We start from the raw sequence: 21,526 nt of genomic DNA, 5'->3' as shown, positions 1-21,526 counted from the left end.
GCACAATGTAGACAGCCCTTGCCCTGGTGTGACTTTCCCCATCAGTCCACTCTGGTTCATGGCATACTTATGATGGCTTGTGCTCAAAATATATCAGCCATACATATCAAAGAATAGGGATTTTAAAATCTGAAATTGCTTTCCAAGGATCTGATAATTCTTCCATCAAAACAAATGCACAAAAGCAATCTGCAGTCAATGCAATCCCTATCAAAACCAATGGCATTCTCAGAACTACTACAAATAATCCTAAAATTTCTACAGACTCACAAAAGACCTCGAATAGCCAAAATAACCTTGAGCAAGAAAAAGTTGTACCACACTCCCTGATCTCAGACTACTACAAAGCTACAGTATAGACACCTAGTCAGTAGAACAGAACAGCCCGAAATAAACCCTTACTAATCTATGACAAAGGAGGAAAGAATATACAATGAGGAAACAGCCTCTTCAAAAAGTGGTGCTGGGGAAACCGGATAGATACAAAAAAATATGAAACTGGACCACTTTCTTATGCCATATACAAAAATAAAAGTGGATTAAAGACTAAAAGGTAAGACCTGAAACCATAAAGCTCCTAGAAGACAACACAGTAAATATGTGACATCAGCCTCAGTTATATCTTTATGGATATGTCCCCTCAAGCAAGGGAAACCAAAGCAAAAATAAATGGAATATTACTCAGAAATAAAAAAGAATGAAATCTTGTCATTTGTGACAACATGGATGGACCTAGAGGGTATTATGCCAAGTAAAATAAGTCAGACAGAGAAAGAAAATACTATAAGGTTTCACTTATATGTGGAATCTAAAAAAACAAAACAAAAACTGACTCATAGAAACAGATAATACCGATGGTTGCCAGGTGGAGGGGAGTGGGGGATGACTGAAAGGTGAAGGGGAACACAGTCAATAATATTGTGGTAAGTGCACAGTGACAGATGATTATTAGACTTAGTATAATAAAAATTAAAGATTAGAAAAGACATCAACAAGGAAGGGAGAGAGAAAAAACCCTGACATTTCAAAGAAACAAAAACTTAAAAAGTTTAAAAGAGTATTTCTGAAACAAAATTAAAAAGACTAACATCAGAAGAAAACACTTTCACGTATCAATAAAATTTAACAAATGTTGAAATAATTGACTAATGCAAAAATAGACATATAGACAAATTAAAATGCACATAACTAAGGGTGAAATAGGAAGCAAGCAGGTAACAGGAGTGAAGAATGTTTGGAAATGCACACATATATTAAAAAGACAGGACAGAAAGAGGGAACTAACAAAGCAGAGTTGAAACCCAATAGTAATAACCAGAAGCAGCTGAGGGATAAGGACCTGAAGAAAACTCGGGTCCACAGAGGGATGTTCTGGCTCCTCAGGGAGGAAAAGGAAAGAGGCGAGAGCAGAGCTGCTGCTTCCCCCTGATTCAAAGCAGACAGCACTTGGAGCCCCAGGTGGAGGTGTGGCTTTGTGTGCAAACATAAAGCTCAGTGGGTCTTGCACAGACTGCTAGTGAACATCCTGAGTAGGTTCTCTTTTATAATCATACCTTATACACAGTTCAGAAATACAATTTGAGAGTAAAATGAAAAGTTAAATCTTACTAAAAATAATTTATTGCCCTTTAAAAAAATAAATTAACATAATACCAAATTAGATTTAATCTAATGTATTAACAAAAGCACAGTATATTCTAGTAAACAAGGACTTCCAACTCGCTGTATAACTAAAGAAGTCAAACACTTGGTTTAGCTAGAGGCAAGCGTCGGTTACTGCCACCCAGTCCCATACGTTCATGCTGCTTCCCAGGTAAGGGGAAACAGCACAGGGGGTCTCCCTGCTCTTCCCACTAGACATACACTGGAAGGTGACAAGCCTCAGGCAGAAGAAAGGCTGCTATTGCAAGTTGGAGCAGAAGTAAAAATTCATTTTTAATACCATGGGAAAGTGGAAGAGATGTGCATTACATTCACCAGGTCTACATGGAAGACACTGATCATAAAACAGCCCAGGGTAAAATTTCACTTGTGGAATGTGATCATGTCCTAATTATTTCTTGGAGTCTGGAAGTGTCGCTGATCACGTAACCATGTTCAGAGTTGAGAGAGACGCTAATGCTGTGCCTTCCTCAGGGGCCACAGTGGCTCCTTGCCCTAAGGTGACTAAAAAAGCGGCTCTCCTTTCCTTAAACATTCTGTCTCAGTATCAGGAGTAGAGGTAGGAAGGTATTGTCAACTTCAGGAGAGTTGAGTTCACAGTTTATTCCACAACGGATGCATTAGGCTTTTTAGAGAACCTCAATGAGACTGTCAGTAATAAGCAATCACCTTTTATACAAATGAGACAATTCCTACAAGTCTCTTGGGTTTGGCTCAAAGGTTGAAAGCTTCTCTGCTGTTCTTGAGAACAAATGCAATCCTTTCAGGTTACCAATCAGACTTAGGTCGTATCGTTGAGCATGTCTTCACTCCACCCCCTGTTCTTGGCCTCCATATACACAGATGCGTTGCACTGCTGCATGGCAAACTCCATCTCAACCAGCTGGCGGCAGCCGATGGTTAACTTTTCCCTGGGGGATAAAGAAATGTTAAACCATGGCAAGAGCTGGTCAGATAAATGAAAAAACTTCATACAACAGGATACCACAGATCTGAAATAATATTCTTTGATATTTGAGAGAGAGAAATACCAAGAGTTAGTTTCTTAGCACAGACAAAACGTGGCAGGATAAGCACTTAGTAGAGCAGGTCTCAATCGACGTGATCTTGACACAATTCCTAGAATTCAGGAACAAGGGTTCTCACTGCAGACCTGCTGGCCACAATCGAAGTTGAATGCTTAAAAACAGTCCTCTACGGTTTCTGAAGGACCTCTCCCAGGAGCTGGCTGATGTTAACATGTTCCAATCTGAGGGGTGAGCAAGGCGGGATGGGGGGGGGGGGGGCGTAGATCACATATTTTTGTGTTGTTTGGCTTGGGAGTTAAAGAACAGGTAGACTGGAGGATACTAATAGAATGAGCCTCCTGCTAGGAACAGACACTAGAGAGGGGACAGGAAGCTGACAGAGCTTCAGCTCTTAAAACTGCTGAAGTAGGTTATCTAGCAGTTAGCAAACAGATATTAATTACTCTAAACCAGAGGTGGAAGCAGGGAGTAATGTCTAATATATGCCATGCCTATGGACAATTTCACCTAACATGAAGCCTACCTGGACTCTCAAGTATCTAGAGTCCAGATCCCATTGAGACCTATTTAAATCTACTGGGAGATTGTCTATATAAGTTCATAAAGAACGTACAGCTTCTAGTACAGCGTCTGACACATTAGGTGTTCAAGAAGTGACAGTTACTACGTCCTTGGCATTAAGATCACTAGCTACCTCTCCGCGCTGCACCACTTCCCCATGGACACCTTGATGTAGGGCATGAAGGAAAATGAAGTCATTGAGAACTCGGAATAGGATGAGGGGAGAGATGACAGCCAAGGAAACACACGATACTTTGGCCTCAATTCCTGGATGTGTGGTTTCTGTGAAGCAGACCAAAACCTGACTTTGGCTTTGTGCTCCTCTAGTCCTACTTTCTGCATTTAGATCACTTAGAATGAGTGTTACGTTGCTGCCAATTTTGCACAACTACTCAGGAAATGATTTTCGGAAGACCCTAAGAGGTCTAAAATGAGAGAGACGTTTTATTCTAATTTAAAAATGAATCGGGTCCCTATTCCTGTTCCTGGTTATTTATGCCACCTATGAAAAATGTCCTTTAGTAACCAGACTTTGACCTATTTCTGTCTTGTCTTTTCTTCTTTTTCCTCCCCACATTTAAGAGGTGAACTCTCTCTCCTCTTTTCAGCCTAGTGGCATCTGGTTTATTTGTGTGAGTCTGTTCTGGCAACAGATTACCTACAGGTTCTGTTTCCTGCAGCAAGTTGTCATTGCTGATTGAAGAAAGTATCACGTGTTTTTCATCTTATATATTTGGTCTATACTAGATTATGATGATAGGAATTCTCAAGTTTCTTTTGCCTATGGCTCAGATGTAGGATGGCAGAATATTAAATGGGTTACCTAAACACCAGTGCCTGCCATTCTGCAGTGAGTCATATCACCAGACGCATCTGTGAGAGGCAGCCCATTACATATTTTGATATCTCTTAATTGCTCAAAAGTTATTCCTTTACATTGGGCCTAAAAAAACCATCTGTCTGACCCAAGTCTTCCTAAGTTAAAACGAAACAGGAAGTTGTGATCCCTTTTTTCAATAGTATAAAATACTTGGTCTCGTATAGTGATCCTATTTCTGTTTTTAAACTCAACAATCCCAACTCCTAATCCTTTCTGGAACAGAGGTCAAACCTGGAGGTTGCTTCTAGTTCTGTAATTCTATGTTGCTCATGAGATTTCTGTAAAACTGCCACTGTTTCTCTAAATTGTCCTATTATGGGTATCAAACTTGCTTGACCAAATCTCAGATAGGTCAAAATAACCGGAAATTTTATCAAATCAATAAAAAAAAATCTTCCATCAAGTATTTGATTTACTCTGGCTAATTTTGTCCAAACAGAATGATGGTAGTGAATTTAAGTGACCTAATTTCAATTTTTGATGCAGTTTTTCCAAAGTTCTTTCTAGGTACAAAGAAGAAAGTCTACAATGGATATTTGTTTTATACTTCTCTGAACATCTGTATACATTTGAAATATGTATATCAAATGAAAGAAAAATGGAATACAATGTAATCATAATATAAAAACAGTATATAATAGTTAACTTCATACTCAATGGTAAAAGACTAAAAGCTTTCCCCCTAAGATCAGGATCAAGACAAGGATGCCCAAGTTTACCTCTTCTATTCGATACTATACTAGGGAAGCTCTATACAGAATAATTACACACACACACACACACACACACACACACACACACAAGAGGCATACAAATTATAAATAAAGGAGTAAAATGGTCTCTAAAGATCCTAAAAAATCTACAAAAGAACTGTTAGAGTTAATAAACCATTTCAGCAACACTGCAAGATAAAAAATCAACACATAAGTCAGTTGCATTTCTATACATTAACAATACACAATTTGAAAAGGAAATAATAGCATGAAACATTCCATTTACAATAACATGAAAAAAATTAAACAACTTAGGAATAAACTTAAGCAAAGAAGCACAGACTTGTACAATAAAAACTATAAAACACTGCCAAAAGAAATTAAGACCCAAATTAGTGGCATCTCATGTTCATAGACTAGAAAACTTAATACAATGATAATATTCCCCAAAGCAATCTACATACTTTAACACAATCCCTATCAAAATCCTAACAATTTTTTTTGCAGGAATGGAAAAACTGATCCCGAAATTCACATAGAATTTAAAGGGCCACAAATAGTCAAATCTTGAAAAAGAAAAATGTTAGAGAACACACTTCCCAATTTTGAAAACTACCCCAAAGCAACTTTAATCAAAACAGTGTGGAATTGGCATAAAGATAGACATACAGACCAATGAAACTGAAAGTCCAGAAATAAACCCTCACATACATGATCAATTGATTTTCGACAAGGGTACCAAGACCACTCAATGGGAAAAGAGTAGTTTCTTCAATAAACGGTGCTAGGACAATTTGATATCCACATGGCAAATTAATGAAGTTGGACCTGTTGGACCTGTACCTCAGAACATATACAAAAATTAACTCAAAATGGATTAATGACCTGTTAAAGCTAAAACTATAAAATAATTAGAAAAATATTTGGAGTAAATATTCATGACTTTAGCTTTGGCAATGGATTCTTAGATATGACATCCAAAGCCCAAGCAATGAAAGAAAAAACAAATTAGATATTATCAAAATTAAAACTTTTTCAACTGAAATTGAAAAGTAAAAATTTTTAAGTAAACAATAAAAATGCAAGAATTATGTATGTAAATTGCCCAGCAAAAATTCTGTTTTGGATCGCACTGATTTCACCTCCCACGAGTCTATCCCAAGTGGCTAGGGAGCCAAGTCAGAGGAAGTATCTCAATGGAGGCTGCAGAAAATGTCAGTGTTACTTTTGAAGACCAACAGAGATTAACAAATTTGCATGGAATACACGTACGATCACAGAGCTGAAGGAAAAAATAGACGTAAAAAAGAAAACTCCAAAACTTAGAAGATGCTTGCGAGGACATCATACTCGCAGATGAAGACTGCTTAATGATACCTTATCAAATCAGCAATGTTTTCATTAGCCATTCTCAAGAAGAAACACAAGAAATGTTAGAAGAAGCAAAGAAAAATTTGCAAGAAGAAATTGACGTCTTAGAATCCAGAGTGGTATCCATTCAGCAGGTGTTAGCAGAATTGAAAGTTCAGCTCTATGCAAAGCAACATAAGCCCTGAAGCTCATGAAAGCTAAACATTTTATAATACTTTTAAAATTTGTTTAATAAACTTGAATATTGTTTGGAAAAAAATTCTGTTTTGTCCTTTTGGGACAGTAGAAAATTCACATTTTAAGGCAAAAATGCAAATAACCCAGGAACACTTTTGATATAATTCAATTCTGATGAGGTGAGTGTAGGATATTTCCTTTCTACCACCCCGGTGCTCTGCCCCGAGCACCTGTTCAGGTTGACATCTACACAACTTTGAATGGTTTAGTTCAAAGATTCTTGTTCTCTTTTGTGTGTCTGATATTTTGTCTGGATTCTTATCTGGAAATGTTATTTTGGGGTAAAGCATAACATGAAATAGTATTAAAAATAAATCTCTCAAAAAAAATTTGAAACTTTTTGTGTATCAAGAATACTATCGACAAAGTGAAAAGACAACTTACACAATGGGAGAAAATACCTGCAAATTAATATATCTGATAAGGGTCTAATATCCAGAACATATATGTCAAGCTGTCAGGTGCCAAGGTGGTTGACAGTCAACAAGCCAAACTGAAAGTTAACAGTCAAGACTGGATTCATTTACTGCGAGGCTGCAAGCAAGAGGCCAAATGAAAGGTGCCAGCTCCCTAATGCTCCATTTTCCCCACAGAATGATGCCAGGCAAGGGTCAGACAATGTGCAGTGCAGAGAGGGGGCATCATCTCACTAATGAGGAGCCCCAAATTAAGGCTCCTGCCTCTTCATGGACCCGAATGGCTGAGGGTGTCTTAGTCCATTCAGCCTGCCATAGCAAAATATCATAGATTGGGTAGGCAATAAACAACAAATTTACTTTTCACAGTTCTGGAGGCTGGGAAGTCCAAGATCAAGGTACCATCATAGCTACATTCTGGTGAGAGCCCTCTTTTATAAGAGCGCTAATCCCATTTATGAGGGTTCCACCATCAGGACCTAATCGCCTCCCAAAGACTCCACCTTCTGAGATCATCACCTTGGGCAATAGGATTTTAACATATAAATTTGGGGGGGGGAGGGGGACATAAACATTCAGACCACAGCAAAGAAGAGCCAAGTGCAGAAAAGCACTGAGTCAGAGTGGAGAAAAATACTTTAGCCAAGGCCTCCAGAAAGGTCTCAGCAGAGGTGCCTCAGCCAAAGCCCCCAAAAGGAGGCCTCCAAATGAAGTTGCCTGGACTTGTAACGCAAGGATGAATGTGAGCATGGCTGCCCAGGGGCAGGGGGCCTGAGCACAGCCTCCAGAAGGCTACGATTCACTAGCTGTGTACTGAGCCTGGTATGGGGAAGGCAGCTTTCTCCAATGGAGCCTGCCAGATAAAGCCAGTGGTCAGGCCTGAAAGATCACACATAAGATTTTGGCCTGGAGCCAGATTTCTCATAAAGAATTCCTATAATTCAACAACAGAAAGAAAAATAACCCAATTAACAATGGGCAAAGGGCTTGAATAGATATTTCTCCAAAGAAGACAGAAATGGCCAACAAGCACATGAAAAGATGCTCAACGTCACTGGTAATTAAGGAAATACAAAATCACAATGAGATAAAGCTCCACATTCATTAAAATAGCAATAATAAAAAACTGAAAATTTTAATGAAGGAGTAGAGAAATTAGAACCCTTGTATATTGCTGGTGGGAAGGTGAAATAGTGCAGCTGCTGTGGAAAACAGGCAATTCCTCAAAAGTTAAACACAGGATTACCATCTGACCCAGGACCTCTCTCTCAGGTATACACGTCCCCTCCCCAAAATTGTAAAGAATTGAAAGAATTCAAATAAATACTTGTAAACCAAAGGCAACACTATTCACACTAGCCCCAAAGTGGAAACAATCCAAATGTCCAACAACGGATGAATGGATAAACAAGCTGTGGTACATACATACAATGGAATACTATTCGGCCTTTAAAAGGAATGAAGTGCTGATATGCTACAATGAGATGCATCTTAAGAACATCATGCTAAGTGAATAAAACCAGATATAAAAGGTCATAAGTTGTTTGATTCAACTTACAAGAAACACCCAGAATGAATAAATCCATAGAGACAGAAAGCAGATTAGTGGTTGCTAGGGACTGGGGCCAGGAGGGGAGAACAGAGAATGACTACTTAATGGGTATGGAATTTCCTACTGGGGTGATGGAAATGTCTTGGAACTGGAGAAAGGTGATGGTTGCACAACTGAATGAATGCTCTCAATGCCACTGAACTGTACACTTTAAAATGGTTATTGTTAATTTTGTTATGTGAATTTTACCTCAAAAAAAGAAAAAAGTATATTCTTTTGTATTATCTTCTATCACAAATAATAAGGTCAAACTTACTGCAAAGTATTATTGCATCTATAGACACAAAAATAATGTAATTCTTTTCTAATTAAGACAAAAACATCAAAGGTCTAAATTTGATTTCTAAATTATTTTCTAAGGCCTTTTCTGTCTAAGGCTTCTTGGACAGACCAGGTCAATAATTTAACACAGGGGTTCTCAAACTTGAGCGTGCCCTGGAGGGACTGTCACACAGATGGCTGGGCTCCACCCCCAGAGTTTCTGATTCAGGAGGTCTGGAGTAGAGCCTCAGAGTTTGAAAGTCTTGCAAGTTCCCAGGTGATGTTGACACTCAGGTCCTGGACCCACAGTTAAGAGAACCACAGCTCTAAGGTAATACTGAAAACACTATCAGGGAGCTGATTCCTGGAGCTGGAAAGCAGTCATTCCTGAAAGCACTAGCACAGCAAAAGAAAGCTTCTAATACATAAGCCATCTTACACAGTATATTGTTTGGATATACCAGTGCTTTAGGAGGCTGATGCCACAAACTAGTTAGCATTTCATTTAGAAAGACTGACTTTAGGGATTTGCCTTGCAAACATTCCAGAACAGTCTGTCAAGAATTTACACGGCAGACAAAGTGAATTAAATACTCCTAACTTATTTCTCATGCACACAAAAGACACCACACAAGATATATATTTGGTAATCTATTTGATAATCTCATTAATTTACCATCCTGGATTTTCTGAGCAAACTCCTCATTTGCTCAGGGTAAACAGTGCACAGACAGACCATACTGGCAAGAGTAAAAGCAACATCAAAGAGTCTACAAACTAGAGAAGATGGAAACACTAACTGGTTTATAGATAGTGAACACAGAGGTCCTCCAGTGTCATGGAATTCAATTTGGGATCATAGCTACTTTCATTCTGAAACCTCAATTCTTTGCTTTATCAGAACCTATAAAATAGTTTTATGTTCTTCAGCTACTTAATTACATCCCTATTGCAATAAATATGATGCTGGGCATATCAACAGTCTCTTTCCTCACAACTAGCAGTTCGTATTAAAAAACAAAGAACAGGAAATCCAGACATTTTAAGTAATTGCTTTTCTTAGCATTCCTAAAGGTGGCCAACTACATCTGTAAGTGAAACCCCTCTTCTGTTTCATCTCTGAGCCACAGGAAAACTTGGCCCCTTCCACCCGTTGCACTTAGCCTCATGTCTAATATGAACCACTGACACCACAAGAATGTCTCTTGGCAGCTTATTTGAAAACTGAGCTGTGGACTATACCAGAGGCTAATATGGGAGATAAATAGGGCAAATAATTTCAAAACAAACAGAAGAGTAACAAATCTAAAAGCTATTAATCAAAAGCCTGCTGAAGAGCAATTGCCATTTTTCAATGCATTCAAGATATTAATATATGTGACTTCAAAATCATCCTTTTGGGTATAAGAGGAAGCTTATTAATATCATAGTTCAAATCCCTGGTATTGTAAGTGGAAAGAAGACAAATTAGAGAAAAACAGGTACAAGTGCTTTAACTTTGAACATTCAACTTTGATCCCTATACCCTCCCTACCTCTCACCACACCCTCCAAAAAAAAACCCTCCCAACCATTCCAACAGTGAGGTGAAGTTAAAATAATTTTAGACATCTGATGGAACCATCCTGCAAGGGACTCCGGCCTCCAAGTTATCTACAGTAGGCTTTCTACACCTTTAAAAGTATGGCTAAGGTTGATAGACATTATATTCTTTTTTTGTTTGTTTGTTTTTTGTTTTGTTTAAAATATTACAGATGTCCCTTTTTCTTCCCAATGACCCGTTCCACCCCGTACCTTCCCCCTCCCCAGTCCGTCTCCCCATCATTGTCCGTGTCCTTGGGCTGTGCATATATGCATATAAATTCTTTGGTTACTCTCTCCCCCTCCACCCACCCACCCTCTTCCATCCCTCTGACATTCGTCAGTCACATCTATGCTCCCATGTCACTGAATCTATTCTGTTCATCAGTTTATTAAGTTCTTTAGATTCCATGTATAAGTGAGATCATGTGGTATTTGTCTTTCGCTGCCTGGCTTATTTCACTTCGCATAATATTCTCCAGGTCCATCCATACTGTGATAGACATTATATTCTGACACAAATCTCATGTACACACAACCTTTACATGTAAATTGGCTGTAAAGATCTATAAATAAGAGTATAACTAATTGCCCAGCTGGCATGGCTCAGTGGTTGAGCATCGACCTATGAACAAGGAGGTCACGGTTTGATTCCTGGTCAGGGCACATGCCCAGGTTGTGGGCTCAATCCCCAGTAGGGGACATGCAGGAGGCAGCTGATCAATGACTCTCTCTCATCATTTATGTTTCTCTCTCTCTCTCTCTCTCCCTTCCTCTCTCTGAAATCAATAAAAACATATTTTTAAAAAGCGTATAATTGATTAATTCATAGTCTGAAGATTACAGTAAAAACCATTCTCTCTCCCAGCTACATTATGCATGTCTACTGGCTTCAGGTTTTCTTGGAAAATTTATTTGAATCTAATGAGTGGACTTTATATATATATATATATATATATATAATGAACTTTATATATATAAATATATATAGTGAACTTTATAAATTTATATATAGCTGTGTTGCTTAATATCAATCCCAGTGTCTTGATCATCAAATAAATTTATCAATTAAAAGTTTTAACGGAAGTACCTTGATAGTTAACTTAGTCACTGATCCTGCATGGTCTGGGGAATGTAAGCCTCTTTCAAAAGGTCTGAGAGGTCAAAGAGGTCAAAGGTATTTTCTTAACAAGACTGAGACATGATTTGCCTTTTGCATTCTCACTCTTGCAAGAATACACAGTTCTCCAGTGATACATGATGTGATTATGGAAACAGAATAAATGCAACAGCTTGGAGAACCCAGCTTTATTCTATTAAGTCAGGCATGAAGAGGTTTGCAAAAATGTGTACAATGCTACTCTCGTCAGTAATATTTTTTGTTTGGGAAAAATGCTTTTCATAATTCTATGCTACTTATCTTAACATGTAATTAATTAGCTACTATTATTTTAAAATAAATATTTTAAATTTATCAATTCCAATCTCAGAGTAAATACAGATAGATATGACCCACATAAATGAAAGCTCTTTGGGGGTCTATAACTTTTTTTAAAATTTTTATTTATTGATTTTAGAGCGAGAGGGAGGAAAAAGGGAGGGAGGAGGAGAGAGAGAGGAGACATTGATTTGTTTCCACTTATTTATGCATTCATTGGTTGATAACTTGTATGTGCCCTGACCCAGGATTGAACCCACAACCTTGGTGTACATCAGGACAATGCTCTAATCAACTGAGCTACCTGGCCAGGACTTCAATAACTTTTTAAAATATAAAGGAGTCCTGAGGCAAAAAATTTTGAGAACCACTTTAAACCTCATACCTGTAATACACACACACACACACACACACACACACACACTCTCACACACAGCCCTTTCATATGTATGAAATATTTTATACTAATAAAGGAAAAAATCATAGTGTAGTAAAGACATAAAACAAAGTAATAAAAAAAACAACCCTTCACCACCAGTATATCTATATATAGATATGACTTACCGATACTCAGTCTGTGAAACGCAATCATAAAGTTCCTGGGCAGTAAATTTGACGCTTTTATTTACCTGAAATGAATGAAGATGTAGTTATTAAAAATGCATATTAAATCAAACGAGTAGTAAGAGCACCATTAGAGTGGCCCATATTCTGAGGAAGTAGAATGTCAAGTTTCTAGTTTTTGCAAAGAGAACAGAATAGTAAGAATCAGAAGTTCAGTGACCATAATGCTAACACTGAACTATGCATAAAAATATCAGTCCTATTGTTTCAACCTAATCTGTTCCTAGAACCAGGAGTAAGATGGGCCTGGGGTTAGTGAAAATCTCAACAAACAACTGCTCTGTATATCAAATGGACAAAAAAATGTACTTCATGAAACAGTCATGCTGCAGTTAGCCTAGCCTCTTGAAATGTTTCTGATTTTCAATATTTATTTTCTAGGAAAAGTAAGTAAATTGTATTAAAAACACTTTAAATACTAAAAACTTAAAGGGCTGAAGTGGATTTGGGGTCACATAGGTAGACTAGTATAAGCAGAAACAGCCGCATCTTGTTTATATCTGAACATCAGAAATAATTCACACTGAAGAAAAAGTCAAGTATTCGACTCTAACAGCACTTGAATACTATGCTGACCCTTCCAAAAGTTATTACTGAATAACCTTCACTTTCATTTAAATACAAAAATTATAAACTATGTGGAAACGTCTGTTTATAAAAAGTTTGATTTATAGGCATTTTCTAAAGAAAAGTATTTTTCAGACTATTGAGGTCTAAATATTTAAACTAGCATGTTTAAGTTCATAAATATGTATTATAATCCAGACGCAATATACAATACTAAAAGTCCTTTATCATACAACAGCCAGTGGCGGCACACATGTAGTGCACATGTTGAAGCAATTCTGTGTCTCAAGGCTTTACTACTGATGTAAGTTGTATTTTACTTATGTGTAGGGAAAAATCTAGAAATTCATCATATTCCTTCGAGTAGCGCATTTTAAAAATTAAACAAACACACACACTTAAAAAGCAAGAATGGGAGCGTGTGCAAAGAGCTTTAGGCAAACAGAAACTAAAGATCAACAGAATACTTTCCTTGGATCAGCAAGGAAGAGGAAAGCATGTAGGTTAACTTATAAAATACGCTGGAGCCTCACCACAGCCCTAACTCCAGGGCCTGTGCTGCTGCTATAAAGGAAATTAAATCTGAGCTTTCCTTTTCAGTATCAGTGGTTCTCAACCAGAGGTGGTTCTTCCTTCCCAGAGGCCATCTATGGAGGTGAGCTGGGTGGGGTGCTGGGATATCTTTGGTTGTCACAACCATTGGGGAAACTACTGACACATAGTATCTGAGGAGCAGGAATGTTAAACAACATGCAAAGTTCCACACAATGACATAATAACCTGTCAAAAATGCCAACAGCATCCCTGATGACATACAATTCTGAGTTGTAGAAAGTGTCATATTATAGGATTCTACTGTATGTTTTTACTTAGAGAACAAAAAAACAAACTGATTATGTCACTGGTAAACTTCTGTGGCACTCAAGAATTTAAAATAAACATCAATTAGATAGCATTCCATTATGTTTTAGAACTCTACTATGTTAATTTATATTAAAATTTGCTTATGGTGGAAATATAAACATTTAAAAATATTGTTCATACCTCATGTTTGATTAGGAAGTTATAGAGAGTCTCAACATCTTGATAATTACTATTGGGGGCCAAAATCCTAAAAAAATAAAATATAATAAAAACAAAGGAAGAGGAATGAATTAATGAAAAAAATAGTACCTGAAATTTTCTTCAAAACATATCCATAGTGTGAGAGATAACTTGTTGTATAATAATCTTACTAGAATGTTTACAACCTTTTTTAGTTTTTATCAATTAAAAATTTTAAAACCATGAACTTAATTTAATAGAGATCAACTTATTAAAATATTTTCATTTACACTGATACATCAATTAATCAATAACCATAAGCATTCTGTGAAATTATAGTTCACATGGTACAGATTTCTCAAAAGAGACATAGAAATGTGCATGCATTTATATTCCGTATCATTTAGGCTGCAGGTAAAACTTAAAGATCTCCCACAGAAATGTTCAACCAATCCAACTGACAACTGATTAAACTGTCAGACACATACAGTATATAACACAAAAACACAAAATAACAAATGAAAACAAGGAAAAAGTAAAAAATAAAAATAAAGAGGATGGAAGAACTTTTTCTCCTTCTAGCAGTAAAGTATTAATTCTCATTTTCTTATATTAAGTATTTTTTAATTCTTTCACGATGAAGAATTATTTTCTTTTGGGGGGAAAAAAGGAAAGCAGTCTTTCATTATGGTATAGCGGTTATTAGCATGCCTGTCTGGGTTTATTGAGCTGTGTGACCTTGGGTGAGTTTTGTGTAATTTTCCTTATCTGTTAAATGAGGATGGTAAGTAATAGTCCATACTTCATAGGGTTATTGTGAGAATTAAATGAGCTACTATACAGAAAGCCTTTATGACAGTGTCTGGTATTCAGCAAGCACTATATATTAATTATAACAGTAACAACAACTATTATCATCTAATAGTTTCAAGCCACAGAGTAAGTGCACAAAGATCTAACTAATGAGAAATCAAGCCACCTCAACTGATTCTTAAATTCTGAGTGCTTGAATTACAACAATATCTCTAGGAGCATTTGAGATCTGGATCCCAGCATATGTGGTCAGTTTGGCTTGAATAAAATCTTATAAAAATTCAAAAAGGAAAAAACCCAAAAACCAAAAAGTAATGTCTGTAGGTCCTCTTATCCTTGCCAATGCTTGATATTGTCAGAGTTATTGTTGATACTGTTAGAGTTAACTGATCTCAATAACCTTATTATATCTTTAATCTAGTTGGCCTTTATTAGACTGTGGGAGAGCTTTCATAAATAATTTTTCAGGATATAGTTGAATTTTTAAAGGGGCTATACTCCCTTGGAGGAGACACATACAGAATATCTTTAAGAATATACAAAAATCAAAATAAGAATATCATTTCATGGAAAAAGGTTTTTTGCCAACAAGTAATTTTAAAATACAAGTAATTTCCTAATTACAGCTTGTTCTATCTAACCCTGTGACTTAGTGTAAACAAACTATCAGCAAAGTAGAATAATTTACACCTATTCATTATTATAGCTTTGGAAATATCCAAAAAGAGGGTAAGAGAATGAGATGAAACAAGACGTTTTATATTAAGAGCCTTATAAATTCCAAGCTGATTAGCACAAAAGAAAGTACTAGCAAATAAAATTAACATTTCTCTGTCCTGAAATGCTTTACAGAAAAACCGGTTTTGGGAAAATCAGCCATTTATCTATAGCAACAAGTCATATCCAAAGTAAGAAACCAAAAAATTACATCATCCTAGTTTTCCAATTAGCAAATAATTGGAAAAATTTTAAACTCCCAACCTGGCTTTATTCGAAACAGTTTAACTGAGGTATAGCTTACATACCATAAAATTCACTAATTTAATAAAGTTACCAAGCTGTACAGCAATCACCACAACCCAATTTTAGAACACTTCCTTCACCCACAAAAGGTCCCTCTTGCCGGTTTGCAGTCATTCTCTGTTCTCACCTGTCCAACCCCAGCTCCAGGCAACCACTAATCTACTTTCTGTCTCTTTCTGGACTACACTGTTTTCTCAGTCTGTAAGGGCTTTCCTTCTCACCACCACAAAAGCACAGTTGTAACTATAAAAAATAGCACTCTATGGCACAGTCTAGTAGGTGAGGCAACCTCTAGTGGATAAAGGCTAACCCTCACAACGTATGTGGTAAGCAAGACGCACACTAGAAGTGCCCAGCCAGAACAAGACCCCCTGTATTCTTTCATTCAACAAATAATCGAGACCTACTATGAGTCAAGAACTATTCTAGGCCCTTGGAAACAACAGTGAACAAAAAGATAAAGATTCAGAGTAGACCAAAGCAACACAGTTCTAAAAAGCCTAGGAAAGAAAAAAATCCTGATCCGGCACAGGAAGATAATGAAAGAAGAAAAATAGCACATTCTTGTCCATTTGAGACTCTTCTTTCCACTTTTTAATTGCTACTTTTAACAAACTAGTGTACAAGTTATTTCTATAACGAAACCCCAGAATTTTAAGTTTCTAAGAAAGAAGTTATTTTCTCCAAATGTAAACACTTGATTACTTGATAAAATAGCATAGAATTATATTCTAATGAAGAAAGGTTTATTGGCATGTCAACATTATTCAGATATATTAGTTATAATCAGAATAAATCTATCCATGTTATTTCTTAGAACTAAACTATACATTATGGGATTGGTTACAAAACTTGTTATCCTCAAAGAATGTTTTGAGGTAAACTTAGCCACAAACAGACTAAACAACCTCTATTAAAATACAGTCAATTTAGAGTTGAATTTAGACTTCATTATGTCCTAAGAACGCTGAGTTTATGAGGATGGAATTTGGCCTGGTATAAAAAAAGTTGCCAACTTTTACTAACCAGAAGTACAGCTTGTTGGAAATACACAGAAAATAAAATGGAGAGAAACGGTTTATGGACTTTCATGCCTTAGTAATTCCCCACACAAAAATTCTTGAGAGGTCAGCCTTCTCTACAGCTTTCTCATTGTTTTTTTCTTATACCAGAATAAAGACAAAAGACTCTTTGAATGAAAACCCTAAAATTGCTTTCGATGGCAACTTTTAAAAAAAATAACAGAATGAAAGAATTAGCCCTTAGAGGAAATACTTTTCAGAAAATGGCTATTTTTATTTATATATCTACATCTGTCCTTTAAAGTAAAATTCATAACCATCAATAAGTATTTATCAAATGCATACTGTTTTTTCAAATGTATATTATTCTAAGAGCTACAGAATAAAAAAGAGAATTAAGAGACATAGTTGTGTATCTTCAAGTTAATATCTTTGAAATTTCACTTTAGAATTTTGGAATTAGAGTCGGGGAACAGATATCTCAAGTAGGCTTTAATCTGAAGCTCATAGACTATTTACAAACCAAGTCTGATCTGAATGTACTTTAACATCAACAATAATACATATCTTACTGAACACTTACTCAAAGTCTGACACTCCTTTTAACACCCTGAATTTAGTTATGTGACCTTGACCAAGTCACCTACTTTTCTGCACCTCAGCTCCTCATGTGTGAAATGAGGAGAAAGCAATATTGCCATATGAACTAAGTACAGTAATGTACCTAAAGTGTTTAGCATAATGCCTAGCATATGTCAATAAATACTGGCTGCTTTGAGAAGCAGTTTTCGGGTGTAGAAACCGAGGGTCGGAGTTGTTAAGCCCTTGCCAAGATCACACTGAGAGGTGGTCGGTGTCCAAACCTCTCTTGGGTTTGCTCTGGAGCTCACGCTTTCTCAGTGATAAAAAGAATAACCACCACCATCTTCTTGCTTTTATTTTATTATTATTTTTAAAAAATATATCTTTATTGATTTCAGAGAGAGGAAAGGAGATGGAGAGATATAGAAACAGATATAGAAACATCAATGATGAGAGAGTCACCGATCGAGCCCACAACCCGGGCATGTGCCCTGACCGGGAATCAAACCCCGATGGCCTGGATCCTAGGTCGACACTCAACCGCTGAGCCACGCCCGGCCAGGCCCCATCTTCTTGCTTTTAAATGATTTTATGAAACCAAATGAAATAAAGTTCTTTTAAAATAAGAAAATTTATATGTAAAAGCTCTTTAATTTCCCTTTTTATCAAATGCTCTGGCAAACTATTTTGTGCATGTTTGAACACTGAATCTCTGTAGTTGTTTCATCTTTCTCAAAGCCACAGAGGTTAGCACAGCTGACACTCATTGTAAGTCCTGACTCTTAACCGCATAAGCACTTTGAGTTCTCTATTTATATATGAACAATTAACACTAAGTAAGCAGCATGCTCATCTAAATTAAACAAGTTTCATTTCCATCTCATCTAATACTAGATAAACATCAATGTATCTCTAAGGAAAAAAAAGACTATGCCACTCAATCTTTAAAAAAGAGACAAAAGTTAATAGAATAATCTGACTAAAATTAAAAAGCAAATAATGCATTAAAATGAACTAACTTCTAAGTAGGATTTCAAAAATTCAAATAAAACTATTTTCCTATTAAGGAAAAATAAAGCCACAGACTCAGGAATAGTCAAGTCTAGAATATTCAAGTTTAGTATCTAATTCTAGAAGGTCAAAGGAAAGAGAGTATGTTTTTGGATATTTATAAATCATAATTTACATGCCACAGAACTGAGTAAATTATGTTCCCTGCTGGCAAGACAAAGTTTTACATTAATATAATATCTAAAAGTTTCTTGAGTGTGAAAAAAATTAAAGGTAAGTTTAAAAAGTAATTACATGGCTTATTTCATTTAGCATAATAATGTCCTCAGGATTCATCCATGATGTAGCATGTACCAGAATTTCCTGCTTTTTTAAAGCTGAATACTATTCCATTGTATGTATGTACCAATTTTGCTTACCTATCAGTGGATGCACACTTGGGTAGTGCCCACAGCTTACCTATTGTGAATACTGCTGCTATGAACATGAATATGCAAATATCTTTCAGACACTGTTTTCAATTCTTTTATGTATATACCTAGAGTAGTCAAAATCATGAGACAATAGAATAGTGGCTGCCAGGGGCTGGGGAGAGGGGGAAATGAGGAGTTACTATTTAAGGAAAATAGAGTTTCAGTTATGCAAAATGAAAAGGGTTAAGGAGATGTCTGGTAGTAATGGTTGCACAACATTATGAATGTATTTAATACCGCATTAATACATTTTTAAGTACACTTAAAAATGGTAAAGATGATAAATTTTATGTATGTGTATTTTATCACAATAAAAAATTGGAAAAAATTACATGAAATGAAAATGTTTATCGTATTATTTTTAAAACTTATTTTATATATTCTAAAGCTAAGAACTGATTCAAGACTTAAATATTATTATGAATCACTATAACATCACTACTGAGGATAGTATCATTTATTCAGCATCTTCTCAGTGCCAGGAACTGAACAAATGCTATCTCCTTTAATATCTGTAACTATTATAAATTATAGATTAGGAAACAAATACAAAAAGGTTAATTAACCTATTTAGGTGACAGAGCTAATAACTGGATGGAGCTGGGATTCAACTTCAGATCATTCTCACCCTCATAGCTCTGGCTGTTCTCATTTTATTTAATACAGTGACATGCCTGGATAATACCAACAAATTGGATTTTGCTGATGATGAATTTAAGTTGTATTACTGATAAATCCACCCATAATCAGCCAAAAATAAGTTTTAACAGAACTCATTTTGATTTAACATGACTCTTTCTTTAAAAAAATTTAAGCCTGGCCAGGTGTGGCTCAGCAGTTGAGCATCACCCTGTGATGCAGGAGACTGTGTTTCGATTCCAGGTCAGGGCACATGCCTGGGTTGTGGGATCCATCCCCAGCTGGGGGCTTACAGGAGCAGCCGATAACTCTCTCATCATTGATGTTTCTATCTCTCTCTCTCCCTCTCCCTTCCTCTTTCTGAAATCAATAAAGATGTATATTAAAAAAAATTTAAGACCTCATATACACTTAACAAAATAATTATTAACTTCTATTAATTTTTACTTAAATGCCTATTGTCTAAAGGGTTTTAGTAGTCTCCTGTTGACTAGTGAACACTGAAATGAGCAAACTTTTTATTAACAATGCCCTCTACTGGTAGTTCAAGAGGTGATAATATACTTACTCTAGGAAATTGGATTCGTTTCTTTAAGTGTGGTACCCCACCACCTGCACACAAATCCCCCAGAAACCTTGATAAAAATACAACTTCCCTCCTTCACAAAATATCTACAGATATTGTGATTTCAATAATTCTGTGGTAAGATCTAGAACTCCGCATTTTTAACAAGTTCCCCAGCAAATAAATGAAGAATCACTGGTTTGGTTAGTTACACCAACACCTGACTTTCAAAGGACAATAACTTTCTGCAAAGCTCTGTAAAGGCATCACTATACCTTTTATAGATAAAGACTGAGGCTTAAGACAATTTACCCCAGGCCATACATGATAAAAAGTAGCAGAGCCACTAATATTTTCTTATTCTTGGTTGTATGTGACCTTAAAGGAAAGAGTAAGAAAATGTATCAGCCTTAAAATCCAAATATTAATTTCTTTATATATAGCTACATAGGCAGTACATGCTATACCTTTTCAACCCTGGTTCCACAGGAAAATCACCTGGCGAGTTTGTAAAAAGGCTTATGCTCAGGCCTCACTCCCAGAGAGTCAGGTTTTACAGGCTTAGTGTAGGGCCTGGACAGTCTTCTGTTTTTCAAAGCTCCCTGATTATTATAATCAGCCACCAGCATGAGTACCACCACTTAGGCCAGTGGCACTAGGTCTCTGAGTGTACAGAGCTACCTGGAGGACACAGACTGCTGAGCCCCAGCCTCAGGGTTTCTGACTCAGTAGGTCTGGTAGGGTTTGAGAATTATATTTTTAACAAGTTCCAGGTGGTGACGATGATGCTGGTTCTGTGACCACACTTTGAGAACCACTGGTTAAGCATATCGTTAGTGGTTCTCAACCTTGCCTACACATTAGAATTGCCAGGAGAAATTTTTAAAATTCTGATAGGCCAATTACGTCAGAATCTCTGGGGTAGGGGACCCAGGCATCAATATGTTTAAAGCTCCTAAAATTAAAAAGGTTTGTACAGCAAAAGTTAATAAAATCCATTAATATGTTAACAAATATCTAGTGATTTTCCAAGAAGGTAGTATAGTATGAAATATTTCCAAAGCTATCTGAACCAGAAACAAGTCTGTCAAGGTACATAATTAATGGTCATAAATGTGAGAAATACCAGCCTATAGGATAGAGTGGAAACTACTTTGAGTCACCTCCAACCTTGATCCAGCCTCTTTTGCCAAACCCTTCCTCCCTCCACTACATATGTCCCTATTAAAATATTAATAACTCTCTATTGCAATTATCTGCCTTAACATGGCTGTTTGTACTATTTCTACAAGCTCATTGGAGTCAGAGGTTGCATTTAGTATGCCTAGCATAGCTGGTGCTCAATAAGCTGTTGAGAAACTCAATACATACTGATATCCCTATCCGTAGAAAAGGTAGTGTCAA

The 21,526-nt window shown here is 36.4% G+C and overlaps 1 protein-coding gene and 1 pseudogene across 1 annotated transcript in view; one reads left to right on the top strand and one right to left on the bottom strand.

Annotated features, from left to right (window-relative positions):
* Positions 1–1,910: 1,910 nt before the first annotated feature.
* Positions 1,911–21,526, bottom strand: part of SWT1 (SWT1 RNA endoribonuclease homolog) — a 61,121-nt gene continuing 41,505 nt past the window's right edge. The window contains exons 17-19 of the mRNA XM_016224612.2: positions 13,995–14,061; positions 12,324–12,388; positions 1,911–2,573 (exon numbers count right to left, since the gene is read on the bottom strand). Of these exons, the coding sequence (XP_016080098.1) occupies positions 2,444–2,573; positions 12,324–12,388; positions 13,995–14,061 (262 nt within the window). The 3' untranslated portion in view covers positions 1,911–2,443. The remainder of the gene's footprint in view (positions 2,574–12,323; positions 12,389–13,994; positions 14,062–21,526) is intronic.
* On the top strand, positions 5,802–6,416 carry LOC107546268 (prefoldin subunit 4 pseudogene; annotated as a pseudogene).

Source organism: Miniopterus natalensis, chromosome 19, assembly GCF_054644295.1.
Source record: "Miniopterus natalensis isolate mMinNat1 chromosome 19, mMinNat1.hap1, whole genome shotgun sequence".
Taxonomy (NCBI): domain Eukaryota; kingdom Metazoa; phylum Chordata; class Mammalia; order Chiroptera; family Miniopteridae; genus Miniopterus; species Miniopterus natalensis.
The sequence above is the reverse complement of the archived record's forward strand: the minus strand, read 5'-3'. Positions and strand labels throughout refer to the sequence as shown.